The 26,781-nt window shown below is 38.4% G+C and overlaps 1 protein-coding gene across 5 annotated transcripts in view; it reads left to right on the top strand.

Moving 5' to 3' along the window:
- Window positions 1-1,837: 1,837 nt before the first annotated feature.
- The window catches only part of DENND4C (DENN domain containing 4C), a 73,617-nt gene continuing 48,673 nt past the window's right edge, over window positions 1,838-26,781 (top strand). For 4 of the 5 annotated variants that reach the window (XM_039566735.1, XM_039566734.1, XM_039566733.1 and 1 more), the window contains exons 1-2: window positions 1,838-1,884; window positions 21,281-21,608. In XM_039566735.1, the coding sequence (XP_039422669.1) occupies window positions 21,298-21,608 (311 nt within the window). In that variant the 5' untranslated portion in view covers window positions 1,838-1,884; window positions 21,281-21,297. Of the gene's footprint in view, window positions 1,885-10,701; window positions 10,829-21,280; window positions 21,609-26,781 lie in introns of those variants that run through there. The other variant, XM_010392985.4, reaches the window with a different exon arrangement.

Genomic DNA, 26,781 nt, shown 5'->3' with positions numbered 1-26,781 from the left:
CCAGTGTTCAGCCTAAACCTTCCCTAGTGCAGCTTTGGGCCATTCTCATACATCCTGGTGCTGGGTCCCAGGGAGAAGAGATCACATCCTTATCCACATCCCCTCCTCAGAAAGCTGTACAGGGAAACAAGGTCATCCCTCAGCCTTCTTTTCTCCAAACTAGACAAACCCAGAGTCCTCAGCTGCTCCTCATAGGACACTCCTTCCAGCTGTTTCACCAGTTTTTCTCCCATCCTCTGGACACATTCAGGGGCCTTCACATCCTTTTTAAATTGTGGGGCCCAGCACTACACAGAGGACTCAGGGTGAGGCTACACCACGGCTGCATCCAGCAGGATGATCCTGATCCCAGCTGGTGCTGCCCTGTCTGATGCAGCCGGGATGGGGTTTGCCCGGGCACACAACTGCTGACTCACACTGAGCTGCTGCCCACCAGCACCCCCAGATCCCTTTCTGCAGGGCTGCTCTCCACACACTCCTCTCCCAGTCTGTATTTGTGTCCAGTGTTCCTCCAGCCCAGGTGCTGAATTTAGTATTTGTTCTTGTTAGACATCCTGCCACTGATTATTTCCAATGCTCTGATCTATCCAGATTGCTTTGCATCCAAAGAGGCCCCCTAGAGACTCAACAGCAACCCCCAATTTTGTATCATCTGCAAACATACTAATTGTGCTTTCAACTCCTGCCTTCTGATCACAAAAAAACAAAAGCATTGAATAGGACTGGCCCTAGAATTGAATCCTGAGGAACACCACTGATGACCCACTGCCAGCCAGATATAGCCCCACTCACTGCTACTCTTTGAGCTCTGCCCTTCAGCCAATTCTTCACCCAATGCACTGTGAACCTGCCCCTCTCATAGCTGGACAACTTGTTCAGAAGGATGCTGCAAGTACCAAAAGCCTCATTAAAATACAGAAAAACTGTATCTACCATCTCCCCTTCACCCAAGGTAAGCTCCTCTGAGCTCGTCCAGGCCACTACACTTTTATGTCTTTCAGAAAATGTGACAAGCACTATTTGGTTAACGAGAGTCACCTATGAAGTGCATGGCCTCATTGGGGTAGGCGCCTGAAATGATCATGGCCATACGAGAATCAGCTGAGGTCATTCAGTCTGTTCAGCCTGGAGGAGACTGAGGACAGACCTCATTACAGTCCACAGGTTCCTCCTGAGAAGAGGTGGAGGGGCAGGCACTGATCTTTTGTCTCTGGTGAACAGTGACAGGACCGGAGGGAATTATATGAAGCTGCATCAAAGGATGTTTAGGTAGGCTATTAAGAAAAGGTTCTTCACCCCGAGAGTGGTTGGGCACTGGAACAGGCTCCCCAGGGAGGAAGCCTGCACCAAGCATGGCAGAGTTCAAGAAGCATTTTGACAATGCTCTCGGTGTGATTCTTGAGGACGTCCTGTGTAGGGCTACGAGCTGAACCTCCTGGTTGGTTTCTTCCAACTCAGAATATTCTATGATTCGCCAAGTGTTCTTTCTCACTACATTTTTCCTGGTACAACCCAGTACCTCACAGAAGCCACAGCGAGGGCACGGGCACCCCCCGTAACCTCACCCTGAGAGGACACGGGGCCGGCTCCTCGGGGTGCCCGCCGCAGGTGCCCGTGCCGCGGCCGAGTCCCGGGCTCCGGCCGCTCCCGCCGGCGCCCCCTGGCCGCCGCAGCGCCGCTCCCCGGCCCCGCCGCCGCCTCCTTTCGGGGCGGGCCCTAGACCCGCCTGTAGGCGTTGGAGGGGGAGAAAGTAACATGGTGGCGGCTTCCTTCCCAAGCAGGAGCGGCGGCGGGTGCGGCGGCTCCTGAGGCGGCGGCGGGCGCGGGGCGGGGGCGGCTGCCGGCGGCGCGCTCGAGGGGCAGGGGCCGGCGGGCCCGCGGCAGGTGAGGGGCCGCGGCAGGGGCAGGGGGAGGGGGCGGCCTGACAGGGGGGAGCGGGGGAGGCGGGCGAGCCGCGGGTCCGGAGCCCGCTCCCGCCTCGGGGCGCGGCGCTCCGCGGGGGAACCCCTCTCCTATCCCCGGCTACACGGCTGGTTCCTTGCCCTCGAATGAGTCCGGAGGAAACTTCCCTCCGCGCCGGACAGGCAGGGAGGCTCGGAGTGTTCCCCGGCACCGAGTCGGTCCCTGGGAAGGGGCCCTGCCCTGCCCTGCCCCGGCAGGGCTTCTGCGCCGGGGCTCGTCCTTAACCCGCACTGCGCGGCCGGGAGGGCGGAGGCGCTTTACAATTCTATAATTATTGCCATGATAATTGTTACTTCCCCTGCTCACTTCGGGCGCGGCCGCCCCACGGGCGCAGGTGGCAGGCGCTGCAGGTGAGTCTCGGGGCAGCTCCCTCCTTAATTTCTCCATTTTCCTCTCCCATTCCATGTCCCGGCTCCTCCCCTGAGCTCTAGCCTCAGCGGATTTAACCGTTGCGGGGGTCTGTGCCGAGCTGGAGATCGTCACCGGCTGTTGGACGGGTGCTGTTAGAATAATAGGGATCGTCCTGACTAAGTCACACTGGTATTTTGGAAGCTGGTCGTATCAGTGAGAAACTTAAAGTTCTGAAGATCTGAGAACAAGGAAAAGCTAAATGCATAACTTTTAATCAATCTGTGTTGTCATCTGAGGGTATCTGGCATGTCTTTGCTAACAGCCTGATAGCCTGTGTAGAGGAAAGGTCTGGTGATGTGCTAGGGCTTTCGTGTGTCAAATAGTGAAGAATTATTCACAGAAGCTGTCAGAAGCTTTAAATATGATGTAAGCTGATTAACTGTGTTGTTAATGCCAAACACAGTCTTCCAAAATGTTGGAGCACAGCTTAATTTTTGATTCTGCAGTCTCAGAAAGTATGCAAAAACTGAACAACATTATATTGATTCTAAAGTTAATGCCAGTTCTGTACCAATCTGCTTAATGCTGTTAAGTCCTCTTCTATTGTTAAATCAAACAGGTTGTAGACATGGACCGTTGTGCTGCTGTCAAACAATGCCTGTGGCTAAGCTTTTATATCTGCATGAGGGCAGGATAAACAACAAACAGGACATTTCATTTGACTTTTTTTCTTTTTTTTTTTTCCCCTGGAAGTTGTGTTAATGTGACTTCTCTAATATTTTCTTGGGTTGTTCTGAAGTTTTTAAACGTCATAGTGGTTTAAAGTTTAGGCAAATTTGAACCTCCACATGGACATATTAATAAAAAGAGAATTATTTGCCGTTAGTTTTGTTGGCCCTTTCTTTGTGTGGACCAAACATAAACTTAGTAAAAGTTTTTACATCACTCTTTTTAAGGTGGCATGTTAGAAGTTAAGGCAGTAAATGTTTTGTTCTTGTGGAAAAAAATAATGATGGAATGCAAATTACTTCATATCTGTTTGGAAAATGAAAAGATTTTTATTTGTATTTTTTTTTGAAAAGTGTCATGACCAGACTTAAGTGTTTAACCAGACTGCTAACCAACCATACTAGCCTATGTATTTCAAATCCTTTGCAGAAAGGACATAACTAAAAAACCATAACTGTCAGATAGTTTGTGAATGTTTTTCTTGTGAATGTGACTGTAAGTGGCTTTTAAGATTTTTTTTTTTTTTAAAGGATTGGCTGACAGACTGCTTTTTACCGTTCCAGTGGATATGAAATGCTAATAGTGCCTTTCTGTCTTGAGCAGTGCAAGGAAGTTTAGTAGAAACCAGAAATGTAAATTAGCTTGCCTAAGTGAGTTCTGACTTCTGTGTTAAAACAGTTACTAGCACAACTGGACACCAATTACTGCTAAAATCTTAATGCTTTAATCTTTTAAAAAAAAGAAATCCTACAAGTTAAGATGGGCATTTTCTTAAATACTTATGGAGAAGTATAAGGAGAAGTATAATGTTACATTTGGCTGTTTATTCTTTGGTTAAGATTGGTCTCTCCATAGCCCAAAATAAAGTAATGACATCTTCTTGGACCATGTCTTACATATTTGTTTTCTTATTTGAAGACTGTGTGTGTGATTTCTTTCTCATCAACCTTTACATGGTTTTCATTAGAAACAAACAAACGACTCGAGCAAAATCGGAATATTAAATGTTGGTATGTATAACATCCCTCTGACTCAACATACATTAAATTCTTATTTGGAGTGACAGTGCTAATATTGTTGAAATAGAGTTCTGGAAGTGGTATCTTTTTAAGCTTGGTTCTTTTTTAGGTCTGTGTTTGACCAGTGGAGAATTGATTTTGGAATTCAATCTCTATATGCCTTAAGGACAAATATGTTCAAGTGTTCATCTTGACACACCATCTGGGTTTGCTTAAAAATACAGTAGGAGAAAAGTCTCAGTAGAATTTGGTAGGAAAGATACATTGACAAAGTAGTAAGAAGAAGGTAAGGTAGTCTTTTGACTGTTATGTCTTACTGTTAAGCTTCCAGATAAATTTAATTGGCAGCTGTAGGCATAGAGCAGTATACATAAAGGCTGGCATGGCTGGTGGTCTTCTTACTGGTTTCGTGGCCTTCTGACTGAAATAACAACAAAAAGCACCTGTAACCTCTAAATCAGGCATCTTCTTGTATAAGGGTAGCCTGCACTGTAGAAAGTTGTCTTTTTCTTCCTGAGCTTGCTAGTCATCCCCAGGCAAGGATTGCCCACCTTCAGCATGCTGCTTTCCTGGAATTCAAGATACTGAAAATCTTGGCGTAACTGAGCTGTAAAATAGTTCTTAGGGATCGTGGTCATAGTTACTAAGTTGTTTCCCATGTGACTTGCCAGATACTTGTCCATACTGCTTATTCAGATCTGTAAAATGAAAATCGGTTTGCTGCACATGCATCATGAGACCTGTTTTCCTCTTGCAGTGCTTCAAACAGTAAGCTGAATTTTTTAGTTTTTTTAATCTGCTTTGGAATTTCTGGTTTGCTACAAAAAATGATACCTCTGTTAAAGTTGTTGCCTATGGTTGTACAGAAACATGATGCTGCTTCTTTCCCATGTGATAAAATAGTAGTGTTGTTGGAAATGCTACCCCTCTGTAATGATAGTGAGAGTGTTTCATTCTGCAAATTCGTGGAGATAAAGGCTCACAGTTCTGATCTCTCTGCAAGTGGTTGTTAGAAGCCAAGTGACTTAGTTCAGGAAGGGTTCTGGACTGCAACATAGTTTCTGGTGAAGTGTTACTGTTTCATGTGCAGTTAATTCTTGTGCATCTGTCACAAATGTGGGTGTATAGACTTACTTACTCTAAAGTTTCAGGAGTGCAGTTACACTGTGCTCTGCATTCCAAGCTCTGTGAGAGCAGAAAGTTTTGTCTTGGTTAGTATCTCGCTGTAGCCCTTTCTTTCTGCTTACAGGCTTTTTGAGGGTATAAATGTGGTCCTGATGTTTACTGTTTGCTTTGGCAAACTTGAAAACAGTTTTCAGAATTACTAAGATTATAATGATTGTCTCTGTTTAATCATGCAACTTTTTTTCTTTTCTTTTTTTTTTTTTTTTGAACACCATCTCAGGGTTGTTGATAGTGAGAACAGTAAAAATGTACCCACAATTTCTTGTTGAGTGTTGGCTTGCATGTCATTAAACATTCCATTTGCTTTGTTTCAGTTAAATGCAGCGGGCCAGTTCTGCCTTACTCTGCTTTCATCTTTGCATTTAGTGACACCAGTTCCTTTCCTTTATTCTCAAAAGGTCTCTAAAGAGACTTGGTGCTTTTCAAGAAAAAAACCAAGAGCCTGTGTTTCTCTGCCTAAAAGATATTAAAAATAGTGTAAATCAAGGATTGACTTGCAAATCAATTTATTCAGTTCTAGCAGCAGAAGCTGAGTTTACAATTACAAGTCTCTGGAGGAGTAGAAGGTTTCTTCATCTTGAAATGAAAGTGTTTCCCCTTTGTGAACAAAGGGCAGGTATACCAGAAAATGTAATCATTTTTCACCAAAGAGGCAAAGAACCCAATGTTTTTACTTTCTCTCTGAACCAGCTCATTTCAGTGATAGCTTTTGTCTTTATAATTAATTTCAGCCTTTGAAATGAATAAACAGAAGTCTGTTGCATACTGATGCATTCTTCAGTGCTGCTCTTCCCTTTTGCAAGTCTTTGCAATGTAGAGGAGTTGTTTGATTGCTGATAGCAAGACTTTTGGTTTTTTTCTTCCCTGTTGAGCAACCCAGTGCTGCTATTCCTGGTGTCACATAACATGGCTCCAGCCTTCGTTGCTATTCTCTTGGGAAGAAGCTATACTCTCACCCAGATAAGAAACCTGACATAGGTAGAAGTCTTGTGATTAAAATATCCTCCTGCCATGTCTATATAATTGTGTATATTTTTCTGCTTCAGGAAGGGATAAAAGCATGGCTGAAGTTGGGAGAAAGAGAACACAACTAGAGAGCAGCTACCTAGGAGCAGCATAGGAAGAAAAAGGAGTTGAAGGACTTAATTAATGTTTCAGGAAATTCAAGAACTCAAGGCATCTGTAGTTGTATAGTTAAGCCCTGAAGCTTCTGCAGATTATCCATCTTGGTCAAAGAGAAGATTACAGAATGGAAAAATAAAGTAAAATGCTGAGTCACAGCAATAGATTATTCATTTGGTTACTCTAATCTTCAAATATGGAAACCAGTGTGGCCAGTTCTCAATAGCTGATCAGTCAGCTGTCCTTGGAAATAGCAGCAGCAGTTTGCCTGCACTACAGTCATTTGTACCTACCTGTGCTTTCACTGCTGAGCATGAAATCTCATAATAACATTTTAAGTAATTAATGATCCTAGTGAGAATGTAAAATTCTGGGCATCTAGGTGCAAGTGGCAGGAAATTGTTGGTTTTGAAGGTAATAGGAGTTTAAGTATGCTGAGGTGGATTTTTTTTTGAGGCATAGATAATACCTTTTGGAGGCTTCCTTGAAACAAATCCTAAAAAATAAGCTGTGTCTTCACCAGAGGAAATACTTTCAAGGAGGTGGATAACCTGAGAAATATTAATGTATGTAAAACATATGTGTCTTGTACCTGTTAAGGTGCTGAAACTGCCAAAGTTGTGACTGAAGAGCAATACTGACAGAAGTTAATTTTTGCCTAGGGAGACTGTTGCTAGCTTTCTTCCTCCCCTGTTATCCACCACCTTCTTTTTAGGGGGTAATTCCCAATGAAAGCCTAACTTCAGGTGTCCTAAGTTACCAGCTGAAGCTCCCCTTCCAATGCCTGTAGAAGGAATCTGGGAAGGCTAACCCTGTGAGGTTTAGTTTTCTGAACAGGTGCCACATACATTTAAGATTTGGATTTGGCTGGAGGAGGAAGAGTACAAGTACTTTTATTACAAGGTTTCAAAGTCACGTAACCACTGTGATGTGGTTTGCTAATGCTTTGCACTTTGCCTCTCATTGGTCACATCCAGGATTGTTTTCAGTTCTGAATATTAAAAAGTCAGCAAGACATAAAAGACAAAACTTTGTTAACTGCATAATTTATGTTACTGTTTTCTCAAAGTTTTGCTGAAACCAGAAAAAGCGAGTCTACATGTTTCCTGTACAGTGTTTATTTGACTCAAAGTGAATTCTTGCAGTTAGAATCATCAGTGAAAGAGTTGAATTTTTTCTGGCCTTAAATTCTTGCTTAACCTTGGGGATACATCCTTCCTTAGCTTTTTTCTTTTCACGTTTTGTTATGTCTTAGTAGTAAATAAATAAGTAGTAATTCTCCCTGTACAAGACTGTTTGTTTTGTTTGTGAATAAAGTATAAACTTACCATTAAAGTTTTCCAGTACTAATCAACAATGTAGGTAGACCTGGAGTTGTACTGGTATAAGAAAATCTCAAGCCATAAGTAGAACAGATTTTGCAAGCCAAAAATTTGTTTTGCTAGTAGGGGTGTACTTTCACAGAGGCTTATATTTGAATACCTATATGACTCTGAAGAGCAGAATTCTGTTGTGGACTTCTGGTTATGTACAGTTCTAGGAATAAACCAGACATACCTTACACATAATAAAGGGAGGAGTATGTTGTTCAGGATTGGGTAGACAAAGTAACAAGTTCACCTTTGAAAAAAGGCATGGTGCGCAAACTTTCTTAAAAGAAACCCTTGCTTTCTTAAAAGACAGTGTCATTTCAAACTCTGATACATATACTTTGCTGCATTTTTTCTTTGAACTTTGTTTTTAGAAATCTACCCGTAAGATAATTATATGTGAAAGCCTGAAGTTCTTTTGGGTTACAGTGACTCATTCACTGTGAATGCGATGACTAATGTGACATTTCAGTGTATTTTAAAGAAAACAGAACAAATCCTTTTCAAAGACATTTACAGCTTTTTTCTTCTGTGAGATTCAGATGTACAGTATATGCACTGTACATCTCAAAACCTCTTCTTAGTCTTTTTGATCCAACTGATTCTGCCAGGAATAAAAGGTCTTATTTACTCAGTCACTCCTCTAATTTTGTACTGTTTTTCTAGTTATATTAGTGCCAGATGATTCACAGATCTGAGGAGGGAAACGGCTTTGATCCTCTAATTGTCCTTTGTACCTTTTTAAAAATCTCACCATTAACTCGAATGCTTTCTGGATTGAATGTCTGAGTTGAAATACTTTGCATTTGGGTTGTCCAGGTTGTTAAGTGTAAAAGTAGTATCACTCCATTCATATTCCTATTCATATTGTCTGTATGGAGCATTGGTACTGCCCTAGACTTGGCAGAGGAAGAAGGAATTTAAAAAAAAACAAGATAAGGGACTAAAACTATCATAGAGGACAGGATTATGCCCTCTCTTTTGAGCAGGGACTAAAATGATGGTAGCCCACCTCTAAGGTAAATCCTCTAACTCCACAACTGTCATCCCACCTGTCCCTTCCAAGAGCCAGTAGTATGTTAAAATTAAAGGAGGAAAATGAGGATGTTCCACTGCTGTATACTCGGGAGCATATTGTGTGGACTGGGATAGGTGTCTGGCTTTTTCGTGGTTTTGGTTGGGTGGCTCGTTTTTGTTTGTTTTTTGTTTGGTGGGGGAAGGCTTGAAGGGTTTGTTTTGGTGGTTTTGTTTTTTTGGGGTTTGGGGTTTTTTTGGTTTGTTTGGGTTTTTTGTTTTGGTTTGGGTTTTTTTTGCAAAGGAGGAAGTTGTGAATTCCACTTCACTCTGTGCAGAGAAATGAATGTAGGGTGTCTCAAACATTTTGTGCATGCCACAGCAAATGAGCATGGGGGCTGTGCTGTTTTATAAGTCATGTGGGATCAGATCTTGGGATGTCAAAAAAATTTGGAAAAGTCTGAGATCAGTTCTCTGGGTAAATCAAATAAATTCATTCCTAATTGGTTAAATTGGAAATAGGAATGTTCACAATTGTGAATTGTATCCATGATAGTCATAGCCTGCTTTAGGAAACCAGGGTTTTTTATTTTAAACATTACTAAATCAGTTACTAAATCAAGAAATATATTGTGTGTCAAAACAGTAAAAAAAGCCACAAGAACATGCATGAAGAAGATCTTAAATACAGAGACAAAGGCATATGTTAAATTATGACAGAAATTAATGATATGCTCTTCGCAATGATTTGACTTCCTTTACTGCCTAAAATCTGTACCGTTTATCCCAGAAAATCAAGTTCCCTGTAACTGTTTTGTCTGAGAACTCCACTGTGTGTTAAGTAATACAGTATAGGTATTTTGAATATCATATGATGATATTAAAAGCACGCTCAAAAATAGGTATAATGTCAGACCTCACGTTTATCATGTCTGGTGCATGCTAGCACTTCATGACAGAGAATCTCAAGCTTGCTACCCTCGATAGCTTTTTTTCATGTTTGAGGAAACTATTTATTGATACATACATCTGTATAAGTAGTACACTGCTGCAGCTTAAGACTAAAAGCATGAATATTCTAACTGCTGTCAAGTGTGTGGTTTGGACTTAATTTTAAGACGTCTTGGCAAACGAGAGTTTCTTAATGAGGAGTTGGCAAGAGGATTAAAAGACAGACTTCTGAAGTGTTAATAAGCTCCCACCAAGCTTGAAAAGCAGCTGAGGAAGAATGAAAATGCTGACATGAAGCCAAGTGGTTTGAGGCTGGTATCATAGGCCAACCAGAAATGGGAATCATCCCCTTGATAGGCACAAAAAGTGTTCAGTGGGATGGGGATAGGCTGCGAGGCTCTGAATGTATCAATGAAGCAGCCTGCGTTTGGTATGGTGGAGCTGTCAATGAAGAGACCTACAGAGAAGAAAGATGTCTTCCTTCAGTGGTGGTTTTTTACCGAAAGATAAAATGAGGAAAATAGTGTTCTTCAAAACCAGTGAGTGGGTTTTTCACTCTGGTTTTGTAGAGCATTTAGATGATGATTTCAAGTGACATATGGCTGATGGTGTTGTAGATGTTTAGGAGAAATCAATTCAAACCATGATTCTATGATCTGGCATATCTCTGTCTGTGGAGATGCTGGCAAAATAATTTCAATGTTAATACTTAACTATTTCAGTGTCTAGTAGATCAATAAGAAAAAAAATATCTCTGATTCTTATAGCTTACTCGGAGCAACCCCTCGGGTGAATTTGAAACACCATTCTTTCTTCTCTCCTTTGACATCTCAAAACCAGGTTATAGTCCCCACTCACCCCAACCAAAAAAGGGCACCAAAATACCTACAGAAAGCAATCTAGGAGATTGGACTCCTAGAAGAAATTTAACCACTGGACTTTTTGTCTTTTGACTTTTTCTTTGCTGTTTTGTTTTTGTTTCAGGCTACTATATTTGGCTTTTTTCCAAAGGAGTTTCCAATTACAGAAAGAGTTCTCTAACAAAGAATGTTTCCAGGGCAGCAGATGTTTCACTCATTACATAATACTGAGCATGGCTAACCTTTAAAGCTTTCAAATGGGGCAGTAAGTGCATTTTATAAAGTACTTTTCTTGCTCTGAGAACTATGTTGTTGTTATTATTGTTGTTGTTAAATTTTCTCTTTTGAACTATTTTCTTTGCAGTGTTTGGAGTAGTTGCCATCTTCTATTATGTGAAAGAACAGTTTGGGTACAACACTGATGAAACAAGATTAAACTGGTTTATTAAATGAGTGTAGCTGGACTGCTTGCTGATTATCATTCTTCCTGTCTTGTATCTTTTCCATTTCTGTTTTCTGTCCTTGGCAGTGGAACTTAATTTAGTGGTACCAAACCTGCCTTCATTGATTCCAGCTGCTTCTCGAGACTGTGTAGGTCAGTTGGCCTCACATATCTATAACTGCTCCAATTTTTATACCATTGGACAACTTGAAATTACTGTTCAATAGGAAAACTTAAGCTGTTGATTATTAATATGGTAGAATTAGCCTAGAGAGTCTGGAATAGGTTGGGTATTTCTTAGATCTAGGGTTTTTTTGGTTTGGTTTTTTTTTTTCCCTCCACTTAGAATTTTTCTGAGGGGCAAATTTTCAGACTCCTGAGTGTCCTGGACTACAGGGTCCATTAATTTAGAGATATTTTCAGCCATTTTTAATTCATAAGTAGCTATTCAACTTGCTGTCACAAAACTTTGCTTCTGAAAGCTTTGTTATTTTTGATACAGGTGTTTATATCATCACATCATTGCCCCACTGTTTTGTAGCAGTGGTAACTGGTTTTGCTGGCAATCAGAAAAAAATCAGACTAAAAGCACAATTCTGCTTCTTAAGACAGAATCCTAAATTGTTAGTAGATTTCTTCTGTGTCTTTTCTGACTAATTTTAATTTATTAAATATAAAGCTGAAAATTTTTGGCTAGTTTCCTCACTTCCTCTGGTGACCTTTGCATACAGGACAGAAAACCATAGCAAATGCAAAGAAAATTCAAGGTAGTGGGTAACAATAATATATTTTGTTTAAGGCCAAGTGTTCTCCATTTTTTTCTAAACCATGTCTGAAAAGCTGTAAGACTTCTCAGCAACAAAATTGATGTGTAAGTGGCAAACTGTATATGAATGAGAAAACTAGAGATTTATTGCTATGTAGCAATCACTTATTACAATACTGGATTTTCAGAGTCAGTTTATTTCATCACCACGTCTTCTTCTTGGGATGTACACTTTTGCATCATCTCTGAGCCCATGGTTTGAAACTGGAAAGGAAGTCTGTATTGGAAGAATACAGACACCTGTTTCCCCTTACATGGATGGTGTATTTGTTAGTGGCTCTCATGAAAATGTTAGTAAGAAATTGCCAAAGAGAGACCCCAAACACCTGTTCTAGTCAAGCTTTTTAAAATTGTGGTTGTCTTCAGTCACTGTAGGAGTTACAGATAAAGGGTGAAAAAGATCTTTGCATTTCGGACCTGTGGTGCCAGTGTTTGCTGTTAGGGTTCTAACTATGGTAATGTGATGTTAAGATTTATTTATTTAATCAATTTATAGAATACAGGTTGTTTTTCAGTATTAACTGTACAACTATATTTGACATACCAAAAGCTTAATGCACAAGTGATTTTGTTCTCAGACGTTCACAGTCTGCAGAACTCTGGTGCTCTTAGAACTGTTTTTTGTACAGGTGGAAAGGAAAAAAAAACCCTGCTGTTTCATTGAATTGTTTCCAGGCTTGGTGCCTTCGCTTCCATGGGAATTGCTTACCTGAGGTCATTTGCTGTGATACTTCTTATTTCGTACTGTAGTGCCCTGATCTGTTTGGAATGTTTTAGATAACTTTACCATCAAGCCTGGTTATATGCATTTTATGCCTGATTTTCATGTTCATATGCAATCAGAAAACAGTCTGGTACACAAACAGCAACTACAGAGTCAACTTTTTTTTTCTTTGCATATGTGCAAATTTGTGACAATTTATCTATCTGATGTAAAAAGCCAGTTTAGATTATTTTCAGTACCAGACCTTGATACAAGTTGTATTCTGAGGTTCGATTAACTCAGTCCTAGGTCATCCTGTAGGAATGCTTCATTAAAATGTAACTGGCTAGCTTTTTATCTTTCACCTTGTCCTTAAGTTTATTTTTCCAATGTTAGAGGCCTCTATAAGATAATCACCATGTAGGTTGTAATATATTTCAGTTGTGCAACTACAACATTCTCAAATGTTTACTTGAAAACTGCTAGGAAGGAATGGTCCTGTATTTGCATATATGCATGTTCAGACCAAAATGCAGGTGACATCCAGCCATTCCTGTTCCACAGCTGGTTGTGTTAAGACAGGTAGAAGGTGGGCAGTACATCTCTGAAGTTATTTTTGCAATTCCGGTTTTTCTAATGCTCATGTGATTTAGTCAAGTGACCGTAATTGAAACTTTGTGTAATAATTTTCGTTATAATCTGACATACAATCTAAAAAAAGGAAGTCTTTAAAAACATTTCTAATAATTTTTTTCTCTTGCTGTTGACTGACTGGCTAATAGTTTGTGGCCTATGTTTTTTTTCTATTTTAACCCTGTTCAGTACTAATGGTATGCTGGAAGTAATGTCACCTTACCTTGTCTTTTGTTGTGGGGTGTATATGTGCGTGTGTATATAGATGCACTTCATATTCTTACATGTTGTAAAACGTGCTTCAGAGAACTTATATATATAGACATGTCTGTGTGACTTCCCTGTGTGCTGCAAGTGCCATTTTAAGTGTTTGATAACCTCCTTGCTCACTAACTCCTCCTGAACTCACTTTGTGGAATAGTCTAGTTTATAATATTCCATTCTGTAGTAGTTTTCAGTTATCTGTAACGTACATGCAAGGTCTGATTTCTGCTGTGAAAGTGAAGTGCATAAACTGGAGTTGCCCACTTATCTGAGTAGAAATGGGTTTGCTTAAAAGGGTGCATGATATGGGCAAGCATATTGATGCAAGCAGTAGCAGGGAAGGTATGCTGAAGCACACAAGCGATTGGAGTGCCAGCTGCAGTATGTTCTGGCTGTTAAATGGTAACAGGTGACTGTTTGCACTTGCTGTGTACATTTAAGCACTTGCTGTGTACATTTAAGCCTGTGTGGGTACATGAGTGTGTTAGAATCATAACTGTGTTTCATGTTTAGCAAAAAAAAACACCAAAAAATCCAGTATATAAAGTTTTGATTGCCAGGTATAGTCTATAGTTGTGTTCCTTTCTGCTTTTCAAAGTCATTTCAAGCATCAGCTTCTTGAAATCTGGTTACACAGAGACAAAAACTGAGGCAACTAGAACAAGAACAATCATGCAGATTTATTGAATACAGTTAACAATGAGAACCACCTTCACTGTGTTCTTTTTGTAGCTGTGGAATACAGCTAGGAAATAAAAAAAAAAGAGCCAAAGGTAGCACTGTTGTTGATGTATTTCACTAACGTGAAGTTTTAAAAAATCATATTCATAGTATTAGTACTAACCACTATATCCAGTAATATTTTCAACCCTTTAGCATTGTATTTAGATTTGATTTTTATGAACGATCCTAGAGACAAAAGTTTTTAAGTGTCCAGATCCTCACTGCTGATAAACTTGCTAAGTTCAGGTCTTCGAGTTCTACTTTCTCTTGCCCCACATGATTAAACTTTATTGTTCTGATTTAGGATCACCTATTTGATCTGCGAACATTGGTCTTTTTTAATCATCTGTCATCATCTTTTTCTTCCCACCAGCTTTGTCATGCCATTATCTTTACCACTGTTGTGAAATGCTAGATGGAGATTTTTTTTTTAGGCCTGTAGTCACAGCATAAGGTGCAACAATTTTAAACTTAAAGAGGGTGGTTTAGATTGTACATACGACATAGTGAGGGTGGTGAGTCACAGGTTGCCCAGAGAATCAGGGTATCCAGACTGTGGATGCCATATCCCTGGAAGTGTTCAAGGCCATGTTGGGTGGAGCTGTGAGCAGCCTGCTCTAATGGAAGGTGTCCCTGCCCATGGCAAGGAGGTTGGAACCAGAGGATGTATAAGGTCACTCTGCTCCCAGCCCAAATCATTTTGTGATTCTGATATTTGAAATGTGTTTAGAAGAAAGAGGGACAAGCTGAAGGCTTAATGCAGCCCAGTTGTATCTCTTTGCTGGGTATGACAGTGATTTAACTTTTTCAAACATGTCTTTAAAGGCAATTACAAATCTTGTTTTCATTTTTTTGTCTTTTCAGCTTTAACAGGTAGCTCATACTGTTTATCTCAACAAGCATGCTATCTTGCTTGTTACTTAATGTGCCTATCCAAGGTGTATGTGCATACTATGTAATACTTTTTATGTGTTTTAAGGGACACTTCCAAATTCACTGATTAAAAGGAATTCTTCACTGGTTCTTTTGTTATAAAATAAAGATTTAGCTGGCATCAATGAAGATTCTTTTATACAAAGGGAAATCATATTGTTCTTCACTTCCTTCACCAATAGTGCTATTTAATCTCAGTACAGGATACAATGGTCTGTGTGATTAAAGAATAAGATAACTCCCTTCTTTCAGGGAAAGTTTGTTTCTGTATTTTCAGAATCTGTATACCCTTTTCCTCTTCTGATGAATTCACTGGAAATAATAGAGAAATTGCCTCTATAAAGACTTGGTCACGTAGCTGTATTTCTGTATTGAGTAGTGAGGTGCCTCACAGTGTTACCTATGAAGTTTTTCCTAGGGCAGTGGTTGAGAAACATAATGCTTCTCTCTTACTCAGATTGTAGCCAGTAAGTTTTCCAAGTCTTGCAGATGACCTCCAAATGCACTGTCTTCTGTCTATTCAGACAGAAGAATTCTCTCTCAAATTAGCATAGCAGATTCAGTTTTTTCAGGGATCTTTAGGTCAGTTAATTTTAAAAGTAAATGTCAAAGCACAGTGCATGTGCATTTTTTAAACTTCTTTACTGCCAATAGCCAAGTATAATTCACTTGCAAAGTTAAAGATCTGTGGAGAAGCCCTGAGTTAATTTTAACATCTACCTTGCTTAAAGCTTTAACTGTGGAGGCTGTTTACAAAATAGATGTTTCAACCACAGTGAACAAAAAGCGCTGAAGTTATTCTTCAGTCTGGAAATAAAACTTATTTCCTATGCAGTCTGGTTACAGAAATATTTCTAGTTATGAGGGAAAGAACTCATCTGAGTTCTTCAGTCAGCTGTGTATGCATGCTACAGGCTTCCACACAGCAAGTACTTTGTAAGTAGTAGTTTCCACACGTTGTAGTTTGTGGGTAACATCAGTATGTGAAAGAAGATGCAAGTTTAGTAAATTGCAGTGTCATGTTAGCCATTAATCACTTACGGACATTTCTGCCTTTTCAGGTAGTAGGGTGCTTACTGAAGTGGAAATACAAGGTTTTTTTAAGACCAACTTGATTTTTTTCTCAGTAAAGCTATGCTAGTTGGCCTCCTGAGCCCTGTGCTGGGTTTTTTTGAGAACATGTGAAGTTAGCACTCCAGTTAGAAGGGAACTGAAAAAGTACCTCTTGATATCCACACACACTCTGGACATATGTTTATTTTACTGGTTTTGTGCATTGAGATACCAGCATTTGTGACATTACTCTCCAGGAGCTGAAAGGAGCAAGCTATTACTCAAGGACTTGCCTGCACATAAGCCTTAAAACCGGCTATTTCTGAATCCAGGTCTTATTTTTACTCTGGATTGAGTACATACATACATACAGTTTGCCAAGAATGCCTTCTTCTTGTTAGTTTAAGGTGTTAGTATTTGTATGTAAATTGTCAGATTGTTTGTAATAAATGCTTGGTTGCTTCTGTATGCAGTTTTGCAAAGCTTATGTTTCCTTTTCTTTAGAACACTTGTCAAAAACTGCATTTATCTGTACCATTTTTTTGTATATTTATGCTGGTTTTCTAGCCGAATTTTAGAGGATAATTTGACACTTTACAGATTTTTAGAATCTAATTGGTGCTTTAGAGACTAGTAAATAACTAAACCAATTTCTAACATTGTAATTTTTTTCAAAATCTATAAAAACTATAAAAGTGGAATCCTTTTCACCAAGGCAATTTCCTTATGAAATCTCTCCTTAAGAAAGGGCAGTGACCTTTGTGAAGATAATAGCAATTAACTATATTTTGATAGAACTTTATGAAGAATTATAAAATTGCATTTTGATTGTGAGAAAGACTATTGTATTCTTAAAGCAGCCAGCCTTAAATGAACTGTGGGAGAGAACATTTTGTCATATTTCTGGCATTTAGCTTTGAAAAGATGTTATTTTCTTCACTCCTGCATATTTTTGCTAAACAAATCTTGTCTTAGGCTAGTTGTACTAAGTGCCTTAAAGTGTGGTCTGTGCTGGCTGGTTTTGTTTTTCACCTACAAAACTAATTACTGCCTGTGGGAATTCCTTTTAGAAAAACATGGGGGGTTTAAAAGTGCATCTTTTATTCCTTCATTTAAAAAAATACTTTTGGTCCTAAACTGCTCACAGCAAACTTTCCTTATGAGGACTATGAATGAATTGGAAAACTAACTTCACTTAAATAGTTTTTTCATAACCCTTGTGAGTCCATATGGACACTGGGGTTTGTAATTCCTGAAACAGTATTGCTCATGTTCTTAAAATGGAATTCCCAATTTTTGTTTTCAGTTTATTTGGCTCAAAATTAAGTACCTTGTAGACTTCAAAACAAGATCTTTCATGGAACTTTTATGTTGACTTTTTTTTCAATATATCCTGCATTGTCATCATCCAACATTAAGATAGCAGTGTTTAGTTTTAGAATTTTTTTTTTTTTTTGTATTTAGGTTTTTTCCTGCAAGAAAACACACTATTGTGTGTTACAATAGAAATCCCAATATTTTCTAAATGTTGTGTTTTTCTGTTAGTCTTGTGCTGTGCAGAACTGTGCTCATAGAAAACAGACAGAGGACAGTAGCTTTTGAAGTTATTCTCGGGAAAAGTTGCCGTGATAAAACTTAGGATAGATGGTCTCGTAGAAGAATGTTTATTCCCTTGTCTATTAAGAGGAGCAATGTTCATACTTGTTCTTGTGTGAGTCATCACAAAAATAATGGAAAATAACAGTGGATTCATCTTGTTCCCCACTAATCTTATGGGGTTTTTTTTTTTTTTCCTGCAGTTCAGAAGGCAGAGTATTCTTGGACCTGATGAATTCTGCTGTTTCTATTTGTAGTGGTGGCTATCTGCTAATTCTTTGTCTATTTATGTTTCTAAAACTGTTGCATTAGTGAAGATCACTATGGCTTAATTAAGAACTTTTACTTTCAGGTCTCTTTTGAGTGATCCTGTTGCTTTAAATCTTTCTGAAACTGGAGAACAAATTCCTGAAGAGCTGACTTGCAGTGCTTATTTGAAACCTTACTTATCCTTGTGGAAAAGGAACTGTTTTGAGAGACTCAGAACATTTTGAAAAACTCACTAAATGTTGTGCTGACATACAATACTTTTGTGCCAAGTTTCTCAGCTGAGTTGTCTGGTGACTCTGACTTTTGCCTGCCACATATTACACAGAGTTTCTATGAAGTAAAACATAGCCATGGCTAAGAGAAAAATGTAGTATGATAGATACAAGTGTATGCTCCTTAGCAACTAATTGCTACAGTTTTATTGATCCCCACTGATGAAAATTTAGGAATGGATTTTCTTCATTTGCGTTCTAATCCTCCAAATCTTAGTATTTACTTTTTCAGGTGCTTTTAAATTTTCCTCCCTCTGTTCTCCCAGGAAAACTTAAGTTCTCCCTTTAAAGCATATTTGAGGATAACATTAGTGCAATTCCAGGAACTCGAGCTGTAATTAAAATATAAACTCTTGTGGGATTTTTGACGTATGCTGTTATTGTTACTGGTTTTCTTTTTTCCTGTTCTGTGTGCTAAAAGTAAATGTAGGCCATGATTTTAATGTTGCATTGAGAAAACACAATACTGAGCTGTGTGAACGTGACCCAGTTACTAGAAGTCTGGAACATTTAACAAACGTTTTGGGTTAAAAAACCCCAATACTATAGGATGCCAACCATTTTCCTGTTTTTATCAGCTTTTTCCAGTTATTCGATTTCACTTCAAACAGTATTTTACAGATTGCAAGATACTCTAGCTCAGGACTTTCTTTTAAGAGGAGCAGAGAGTGGTTTGTTTATTTCTTATTTCCTTCTTTATTTTAATAATTCTCTGAACAATTCCGAGCATCTGAGAGGCAAAATGAAACATTTTAGACTTTGCAGTTTTATGATTAATCCAGTATAAGTCAGTGCTGCTGCTGAAAGGGTCATACTGCTACTGCTTTTGTGCTGACACAGGCAATGGCTGGAGAACTGCTCTGGTTGAACACTAAGCAGTCTCTGCCAGGTTAGCATTCATCCAGAGCCATTTCTTGTTCTAATTCATTATGTGGTTGCACAAACTGTAGTTCCGGACAGAAGCAAAGGTGGAAATGAGCAGTGGCAGTGTGAGAAGGGATCTCTTAACTGAAGCACCCGTTTATAGAGATGCAGGCACTCACCTTGCATTTCTTGCTGATTTGCTTAGCTGTAAGGCACTTTATTGCTGATTTCATGCTTTTTGTGACAGTAAAGATAAACTGATGCAAGTTTTGTACCTAAAGGTGATAGGAGCTTCACAGGTAGCTATGGCTCTGGAGTAATTTCCTTGTTCTTCAGGAGACCTAGGCACCTGAAGAATGAGGAAATGACACCCTGACATTTGCATAAACCTTTTATTGTTCCTGTTGATATGGCATCCATATGTTTTAGGCATAAATCTAGTCACATAAATAACTGTCCCATAGCTTTCTCCTCTGCAGGAGAGCCAAACTCTTCTGTGCCTATGTATGGATTGCCCTACAAAAGTTTTTGAGAGAACGTTGTAGTGACAGTGTGAAAAGCATTATGGGAAGATATTTTAAAGGGTGCAGGTACATCTCCTTTCAGGTTTGAAGGGATTTGAAAAGGTGATATTTCAGTGTAAGAAAATAAAAACTGTAGTTGGAATATAGAGGTACAACAAATTTGCATGAAGTTATTTCCCCTCCATTCCCAAATTTGTTGTCATGCTACAGTAGCTTGCAATATAGTGTTTGGCACCCGAGTTGCATAATCTTATGCTAAAGTTTTGTAGTAAATATGCAGGATGGATAAGTGATTTTTGCCTCAGATAGTACTTAGTACACTAATTATCAATAGTCTTAGAAATCTTGTGTGCTGTGAATATGGAAAATACTTTTTCAATATAATGTCAGTAAGAAAGAGCAGGATAAGAACAGGAGCGTAAATCAAGTTGCAGGGAACAGTGTTATACTGCCTTCACCAAACCACCTTTCTGTTAGCAGAGGCCAGTGTTTCTGCAGTTCCCAGACTTGGGCATTCTGAATACAAGAAACTTCTCTGTTTTGGTGGTAATACCTATGAACCACCACTCCTTGGTGGGTGGGACCTTGGAAGCCATGGCAGTCTTGTTTTCAGAGATGGGAACCAGACTTCCATTACTCATTAACTTTTTATATGGGATTCCCAGAAATCTGGTGATGGAAACAAAGGGATCTAGAAGAACGTGGTCCCTAGCTACCTGAAAGTTCATTGCTTGACTGCTACTGTTTAAATATGTCTTACTCATCTTGTAAATATAAAAAAAATTAATGAGATTTATGTGCTTGAAATAGTACTTGAGGTACTTGAGCATAGGCTGTCAGCTAGGTTTGTTCTTAATAGAAACTTATGTTTTACTGCTTTAACATCATATGCTTAGTGAACATTAGTGGTGTTGGGAGAACAACTCTTTCCAGATCTGGAATGTGCAGCTGAGCAGTGATGAATACTGCCTGATCAGCTGACGAAATGTGGGTTTGGATGTGTGATTTTTGTAAATGATTTCCAGATGTTACAGTCGCCAGCTGAATGTCTCAAGACTGCACTGTTAGGTCTAAGTTATAAAACAAAATGTATGCAATGTGCAGAGGATAAAGTGGTGAACCTGTACTTGCAATTGTTCTCTCTCTGTCAAAAAAAAAAAAAAAAAAAAAAGACAACGTGATTCTGTGGTCAAATTGCTCACAAGTAATGGCATAAAAATAGGGATGCTTTTAGATTGGGATACCTACATTAAGTTATAGCCTGTGAAGGGCTTGGACAGTTTAATAGATAACACAAAACAATTTTCTATGTAGCTGTTGTGTTAAGAGCTTTGAGTGAGATCCTTTATCTCACTTAAAACTTCCTTGTGTTAAAACATGACTGCTGTGATGCTAGAACTGAAATCCGATTACCCTCAGTATCTTTCAGTATCTTTTTTGAGCAGCAAAAGTCAAAGTTTGTTTTGCAGTATCCCTAGAATTTTACTGAACTCTGTATATAAGAATTTTACTATTTCCAAAAATTTTTTCATAAGTTCTAAATCCTGATAGTTGTTGAGAGAGGTTTGAGTTTGAAAGCAGAGTGTTCGATTTCTCTCTCTTTCCTTTCCCTAGGAAGTACTGACATAGCCATGATAGAAGACAAAGGTCCGCGAGTGGCTGACTATTTCGTGGTGGCAGGGCTCACTGATACAGACACAGCAACCCTCCTGGACCAAGAAATAAGCCGACATGAAACAAAGTCAACTGGTCCCAAGGCTCCAATTACTGACATTGCTGTGATAATTAAATCAGCTGGTGAAACTGTCCCAGAGGGATACACCTGTGTTGAAGCCACCCCTACAGCCCTCCAAGCCAACTTAAACTATGGAAGTCTAAAGAGTCCTGAACTTTTTCTTTGCTACAGGAGAGGCCGGGACAAACCACCTCTTACTGACATCGGGTGAGATTTCTATTGCTGTTGAGTTCCTCTTTCAATAATGATAAAATCTTACTCTTCATAGAGGATGGTGAAAACAGATGTGAGAAAAATTCTTAAAAAGTACTGTCTGTATTGCTTATTGTGTGTTTTCATATCGAGTAGGTCAAATGAAGTGTCAGTCTTCTAGTGAACTTGTCTTTTTAAAATTAATGATAATGTTTTAGTTTAAAAGATGGGAGAGAGCGATGAAGCTGATAAAATACGAGAAATTAAGTTCTCTGCTGCAGTTTTATGAAAGATGATAGAATAACACAGAATTAATTTATGTAGTCCAAATCCAGAAACATTAACATGCTTAATCTGAAAATTTATTACTTCAGAAGTCAAAAATTACCACTTTGTGGAATTCACTTTAATGCTTATGGTAAAAGACACAACTTTAAAATGTATAAGGGTATGTAGAACTACTGTGGATATAATGAGAAAGATAAAAGAGCATGGTCGTGGGGTGCTGTTACAATTATGGCAAAATAGAGTGTGTATTTTTCTCCCTACTTAGTAAATAAATAGCAAAGAGTAAGTATCATGCATCTATATATACACTATAATAATTTTAGTTATTTTCATTTATAAGTTTAAATGCTTGGACATAAAGCCTACATACTCTGGTTTTGACCTACTATTTGAGTGCCTGCTGACAGTCAGGGTTCAGTCAGGGGGAGACTGATAGGGAAATCTTAGTAATGAAAGCAGCTCCCTGGTAAGACAGTTCACTCCTAAGGGTTATAGTTCAAGCTGTATAATTAAGCTGGTACATTCTAATTTCTGTTCATCTTGATCATCAAAACTACATTCTAATAGTCTTCTTAGTCTTAGTGAAGCTGTGATTTTTAACAATCTTTTCTCATGTGATTGACTGGCACTGCAAGAAGAGACGCTACAGTGTGAAGTTATATTTTGAATGATTTGTTGAACTTCAGTAAGTTCTAGCAGAAGGAAGAATTTCTATAGGGAGTGTTTCCTCAAAGGAATTCCTGAACAATCAGTCTTCAGCATGTGCCTTTAAGGAGGCAACTTGGCTAGCATATGTTTATTTCGTGTCTCCTACAACCTTAGGAGCTTGAATTCTTGGGAAAACTTTGTAAATGAAATAGGCAAGTAGTTGGCTAAGATGGTGGTATTTGGCAAATAGTGTTTATTCTGTATTTGTTGTAGACAGATCTAGTTAGGGTGTCACACCTAACACGTCATGACCTAACATGTCATGGCAGTCTTTTCTCTCTGAGCAATGATGCGTATTCTCCCCCGCTGTTCCCCCTGCTTTGCAACTATGTGCAAGAGATGGTTAGAGCAATCTTTTTCTTCTTTGTTTTTTTCTGTGAATCCCAGAATTCCTGTGTGTTCAAATAAAAGTAGAGTTCAGGCAAGAGATGCATGTACAGTCTGAAGGCTAATTTATGCTGTTTTCTACTATTTTATTCAAGAACCAATGTGAAAGAATATTTTACCTTTCAGCCTGTCTGACATGCTGAGTGAACTTAATATGTAGAGGAAGCATACATCCCTTGAAAGGATGAAATGCATACTCTTATGTCAGAGTTGTTAGTATGTGTATAAAATTGAGTTATGTCATAGTTGGAGCATTCAAGTGACTCTTGATAAATGCTTGTGTCTGTGTATTTCTTTCAGTGTTATTTTTAGGGAAAGTAGTTAAACAAACGTTGTTTGGAAAAGATGGAGATAGGGACGTGCTCTACTGTTTGTCTGCCACTGTCCTTGTGTTCAGTATTTCCGCTCCCTCCATCCTCGTTGCTTTCTATTTGTCCACTGCTTGTTGAGTCTAAGTGTCTGTAAGTTGCCAGAGTGAATTTCTGCTGCAGTTACCTACTTGCATATAGTTAGGCCATGTGCCATGCCTCTGGATATTACATTTCCTAGAATTAAACAGATTAATTAGTTGGAAAAAATATCAGTTGGAAATTAGTTGGGAAAACAAAGGTTTGTTCTTAGGATAAAAGGTCTCTAGGGTAATTTTCCTACATGTAGCTGTAAAATTTAGTATCTTAAGCTTGTATGTCTATGAAATAATTCAATTACTGTCGTTCTGTTACTTTCCTCACCAGTTTTTTTGCTGATGTTCCAGAAGTAGATGAGAACTGAGATTTGAAATCTGTCGGTTTAGGTGCAGTGAGACTTTCAAACAAAATCTCACCTCTCTTTGTTTTACACGTGAGTTAGGAACCTGTTAGAACTCCAGCACATCTTTCTTACATGGAAGAAAACCTGACAGAAAAATGGTTTTTAAAGTACAAGTGGTTTTGCAATTCACAACATTTAGTATAGAAAAGGAAGAATATCAGAATTCTTGTCTGAGGCAGAGGTTCTTGTAATACCAAGTAATGCAAAAGTTAGGTAATTTGCATTGTGTGAGTAAAGAAATTCTGATTTTTTTTTAACTTTTTTTTTTTTTTTTTTAACTGGTATGGGAAACTTTAGTTTGCTTAGGGATTCTGTGCTAAGGACCCATGTGATCCTATATGCCTGATTACTGAAAATGTCTGCAGGCATATCGATTGAACAAATGATCTTCTTTACTAGAGATGTATTTTAAAAAAAAAATGAACTCAAATTTCAAGAAGGATAATAGAAACTGGAAGATGTTCTTAGCAGTCGGTATCTTCCACTGTTCCTTAATCCCACCACTGTGACGACTGCAGCTGGGTGTTTGGAACATCTTAGGATAATAATGATGAAACTAATAACTTGTTTGTTCAGACAAATAATACTAGAGGTGACAGTAGAAATAAAAGATAAATCAGTCTTTTCCCTTTGCTTGATCCACCACTTTTCTGACCTTCCTAGTGCTTACAATATTTATATAAGTTCCTTTATTATTCAATACTTGCAAAATGAGAGAGGAAGAGGAGTTATAAAGGCTTATTTTGCATAAGAACTGTGAGAGACAGAATTTTGTTTGGAGCTAGAGAAGGAGGAGTCAAACTGGACACCCCTAGACAAACGCAATTCACAGAAGTCTGTCTGTTTTGACATGGTTTTCCAGAAGCAAAGTTTTCTACGTTTTAAGGTTTTTAGTTCAACAGCCACGAGGTTGTATTTCTTCTTTCTAAACTCTATTCCCTGATGCATTGAAGTATACTTTAAATCAGTAAAACTGGGCGTGAGAGAACTTCCGCGTACAATGTCAAACAGTCTTACAATGAGATGATAAGATTCTTTTAGTCTTTCTTGCAAAGAAAGGACCTAACATCTAGAGGAAACTGGTTTGGATTTTGCTTGAAATGAAACTGTATTGATGTTGATAAAATAATGTAGCAAATAATGTGATCCTAAGATCAAGACCAAACTGTAAACGTAAAGAAGCAGGAAACAAGTCTAACCATGATCAGTACTAATTAATCAAAGGCAGACACTTGGAAGTTGAAACAAGTAGAAGTAAACTTATCCTGTCAGGGAGGACGTTGTATATACAGGGTGTCATGTTCAGTATTTCATGCATCACTTCTGAATGTTTTCTCTGAATCATTAAAGCCATTGTTTAAATGGAGTGATTCATGGGTGGTGGCATTCTTCTGTTTGCTTGCAGATACAGCATCATACTGTAAGTTCAGAACTATGCATGAGGTTAGGAAATGGTGTGGGTTTAATAATACTTCTCTAGTGTATGTGTAGGGGTGCATGTTGCTTTCATTTTCTTTTTTGTTTTGGTGAGAGGTCACCCCACTGATAAAATCTTGAGCATTTAAAGTACATTTCTTAGAATACTTGTAAACTTATTAAACTGAACTGCTGGAACAGTCTGATTAATGCCATGTTCCTTCTCATAAGCTGGCAGCTGACAAATGTTTCTGGAATAATTTTATATTTTTTGATTTTATTTAAAATACATGAAACTGAAATAAAACTGAACTGGAACTTTTATTGGAGATTGCTCTGTTAGTTATTTTCTTCTGATAAATGTAAGACAGTGATGTGAAGAGTTCATGTAAACTCCTTATGCACAATGGACGTCACCTGAGAGCTGCCACCATTATAGTTGTTGGGGTTCTGTTTTGTTTGAGGTCTCTTAACTTTATGGAGGAGGTAACCCAATAAAAGGACAAAATACATGTTCTTCCAGAACATTACATAGTTTAGAAGTAGTTCAATTACATGTACTTTCGTATCTTGAACCAGTAGGTAGTGTATTAACACTAATGTTGCAACTTGGAAATGCTGGTATTAGGCTGGTTTTGAACCTGAGACTACACATTGTTTTAAATGTACCAAGTCTGATGATCAGAGTATTTACAACTGAAACAATTGTTGAATATTACTGTCCTTCATGAATTAGTTGAATAAATTGGCAGCCTGGTAGCTACATTAATATAGTCCCAATTCATGCGATTTCTTTTCTTTTTTCAAATATTCTAGGACTGTAATTCGTCATCAATACTCTGACAAGATATATGTTTGTTCTGTTGAATCAGAATAAACAGTAATATTTGTGCTTTCCAATTTAATGATGGGAAGAGTATTTGAGTAGCTTTGAAAGTTTTAATTTTTTGTATTCTAAGTTTATATTTTTTTAAAGGTCTGAGAATTTTTGGATGTGAAAGAAGACTCTTTTTTAGCTTAGACACATGACTTTTTCAAGTTTTCAAAAACATACTTAGTAGCAGTCTGTCAAACATTTAACCAAAGGTATTTTGGGGCAGTAAATATGTATTGTCTGGTTATTTTTTATTTTAAAGTTGTGATGGAATACAAGTGGGAAGCTGCAGACCACAAAGTGCAAAGGTTTAATGTGTTACCTTTATCCTAAGTCTTGTTATGATAAAAACTGATTTGAAGGTGACAAGTACTCTGTACATACTGCAGAGAACCAAGCAAATGGAGCCATTGCTTATTTGGGTGTGGAATGGGAGATAAAGCTTGCCCTGTAATAGCATCTGTGCATTAAAAGTGTTCAGGTGTATGTTTTGGCTTCCGCATTTTGTCTCACAGTGACTTTCTAGTAGCTTTACATTAGGGAAAGAAAAGTTATTGCTTATTTAGCTGCTGTGAAGCTGTAAAGAATCTTTCATTTTTTGCTAAGAATATGATGAACTAAGTTAGTGATCTTGCAAAAAGAAAAAAATCCATACACCACATGAATGTTGCTGTACAGCCATATAAGATATATTCTGCTTTCTAG

The sequence above is a fragment of the Corvus cornix genome, chromosome Z, assembly GCF_000738735.6.
Source record: "Corvus cornix cornix isolate S_Up_H32 chromosome Z, ASM73873v5, whole genome shotgun sequence".
Lineage (NCBI taxonomy): Eukaryota > Metazoa > Chordata > Aves > Passeriformes > Corvidae > Corvus > Corvus cornix.
Note: the sequence above shows the minus strand (reverse complement) of the source record. Positions and strands in the feature narration are given on the sequence as shown.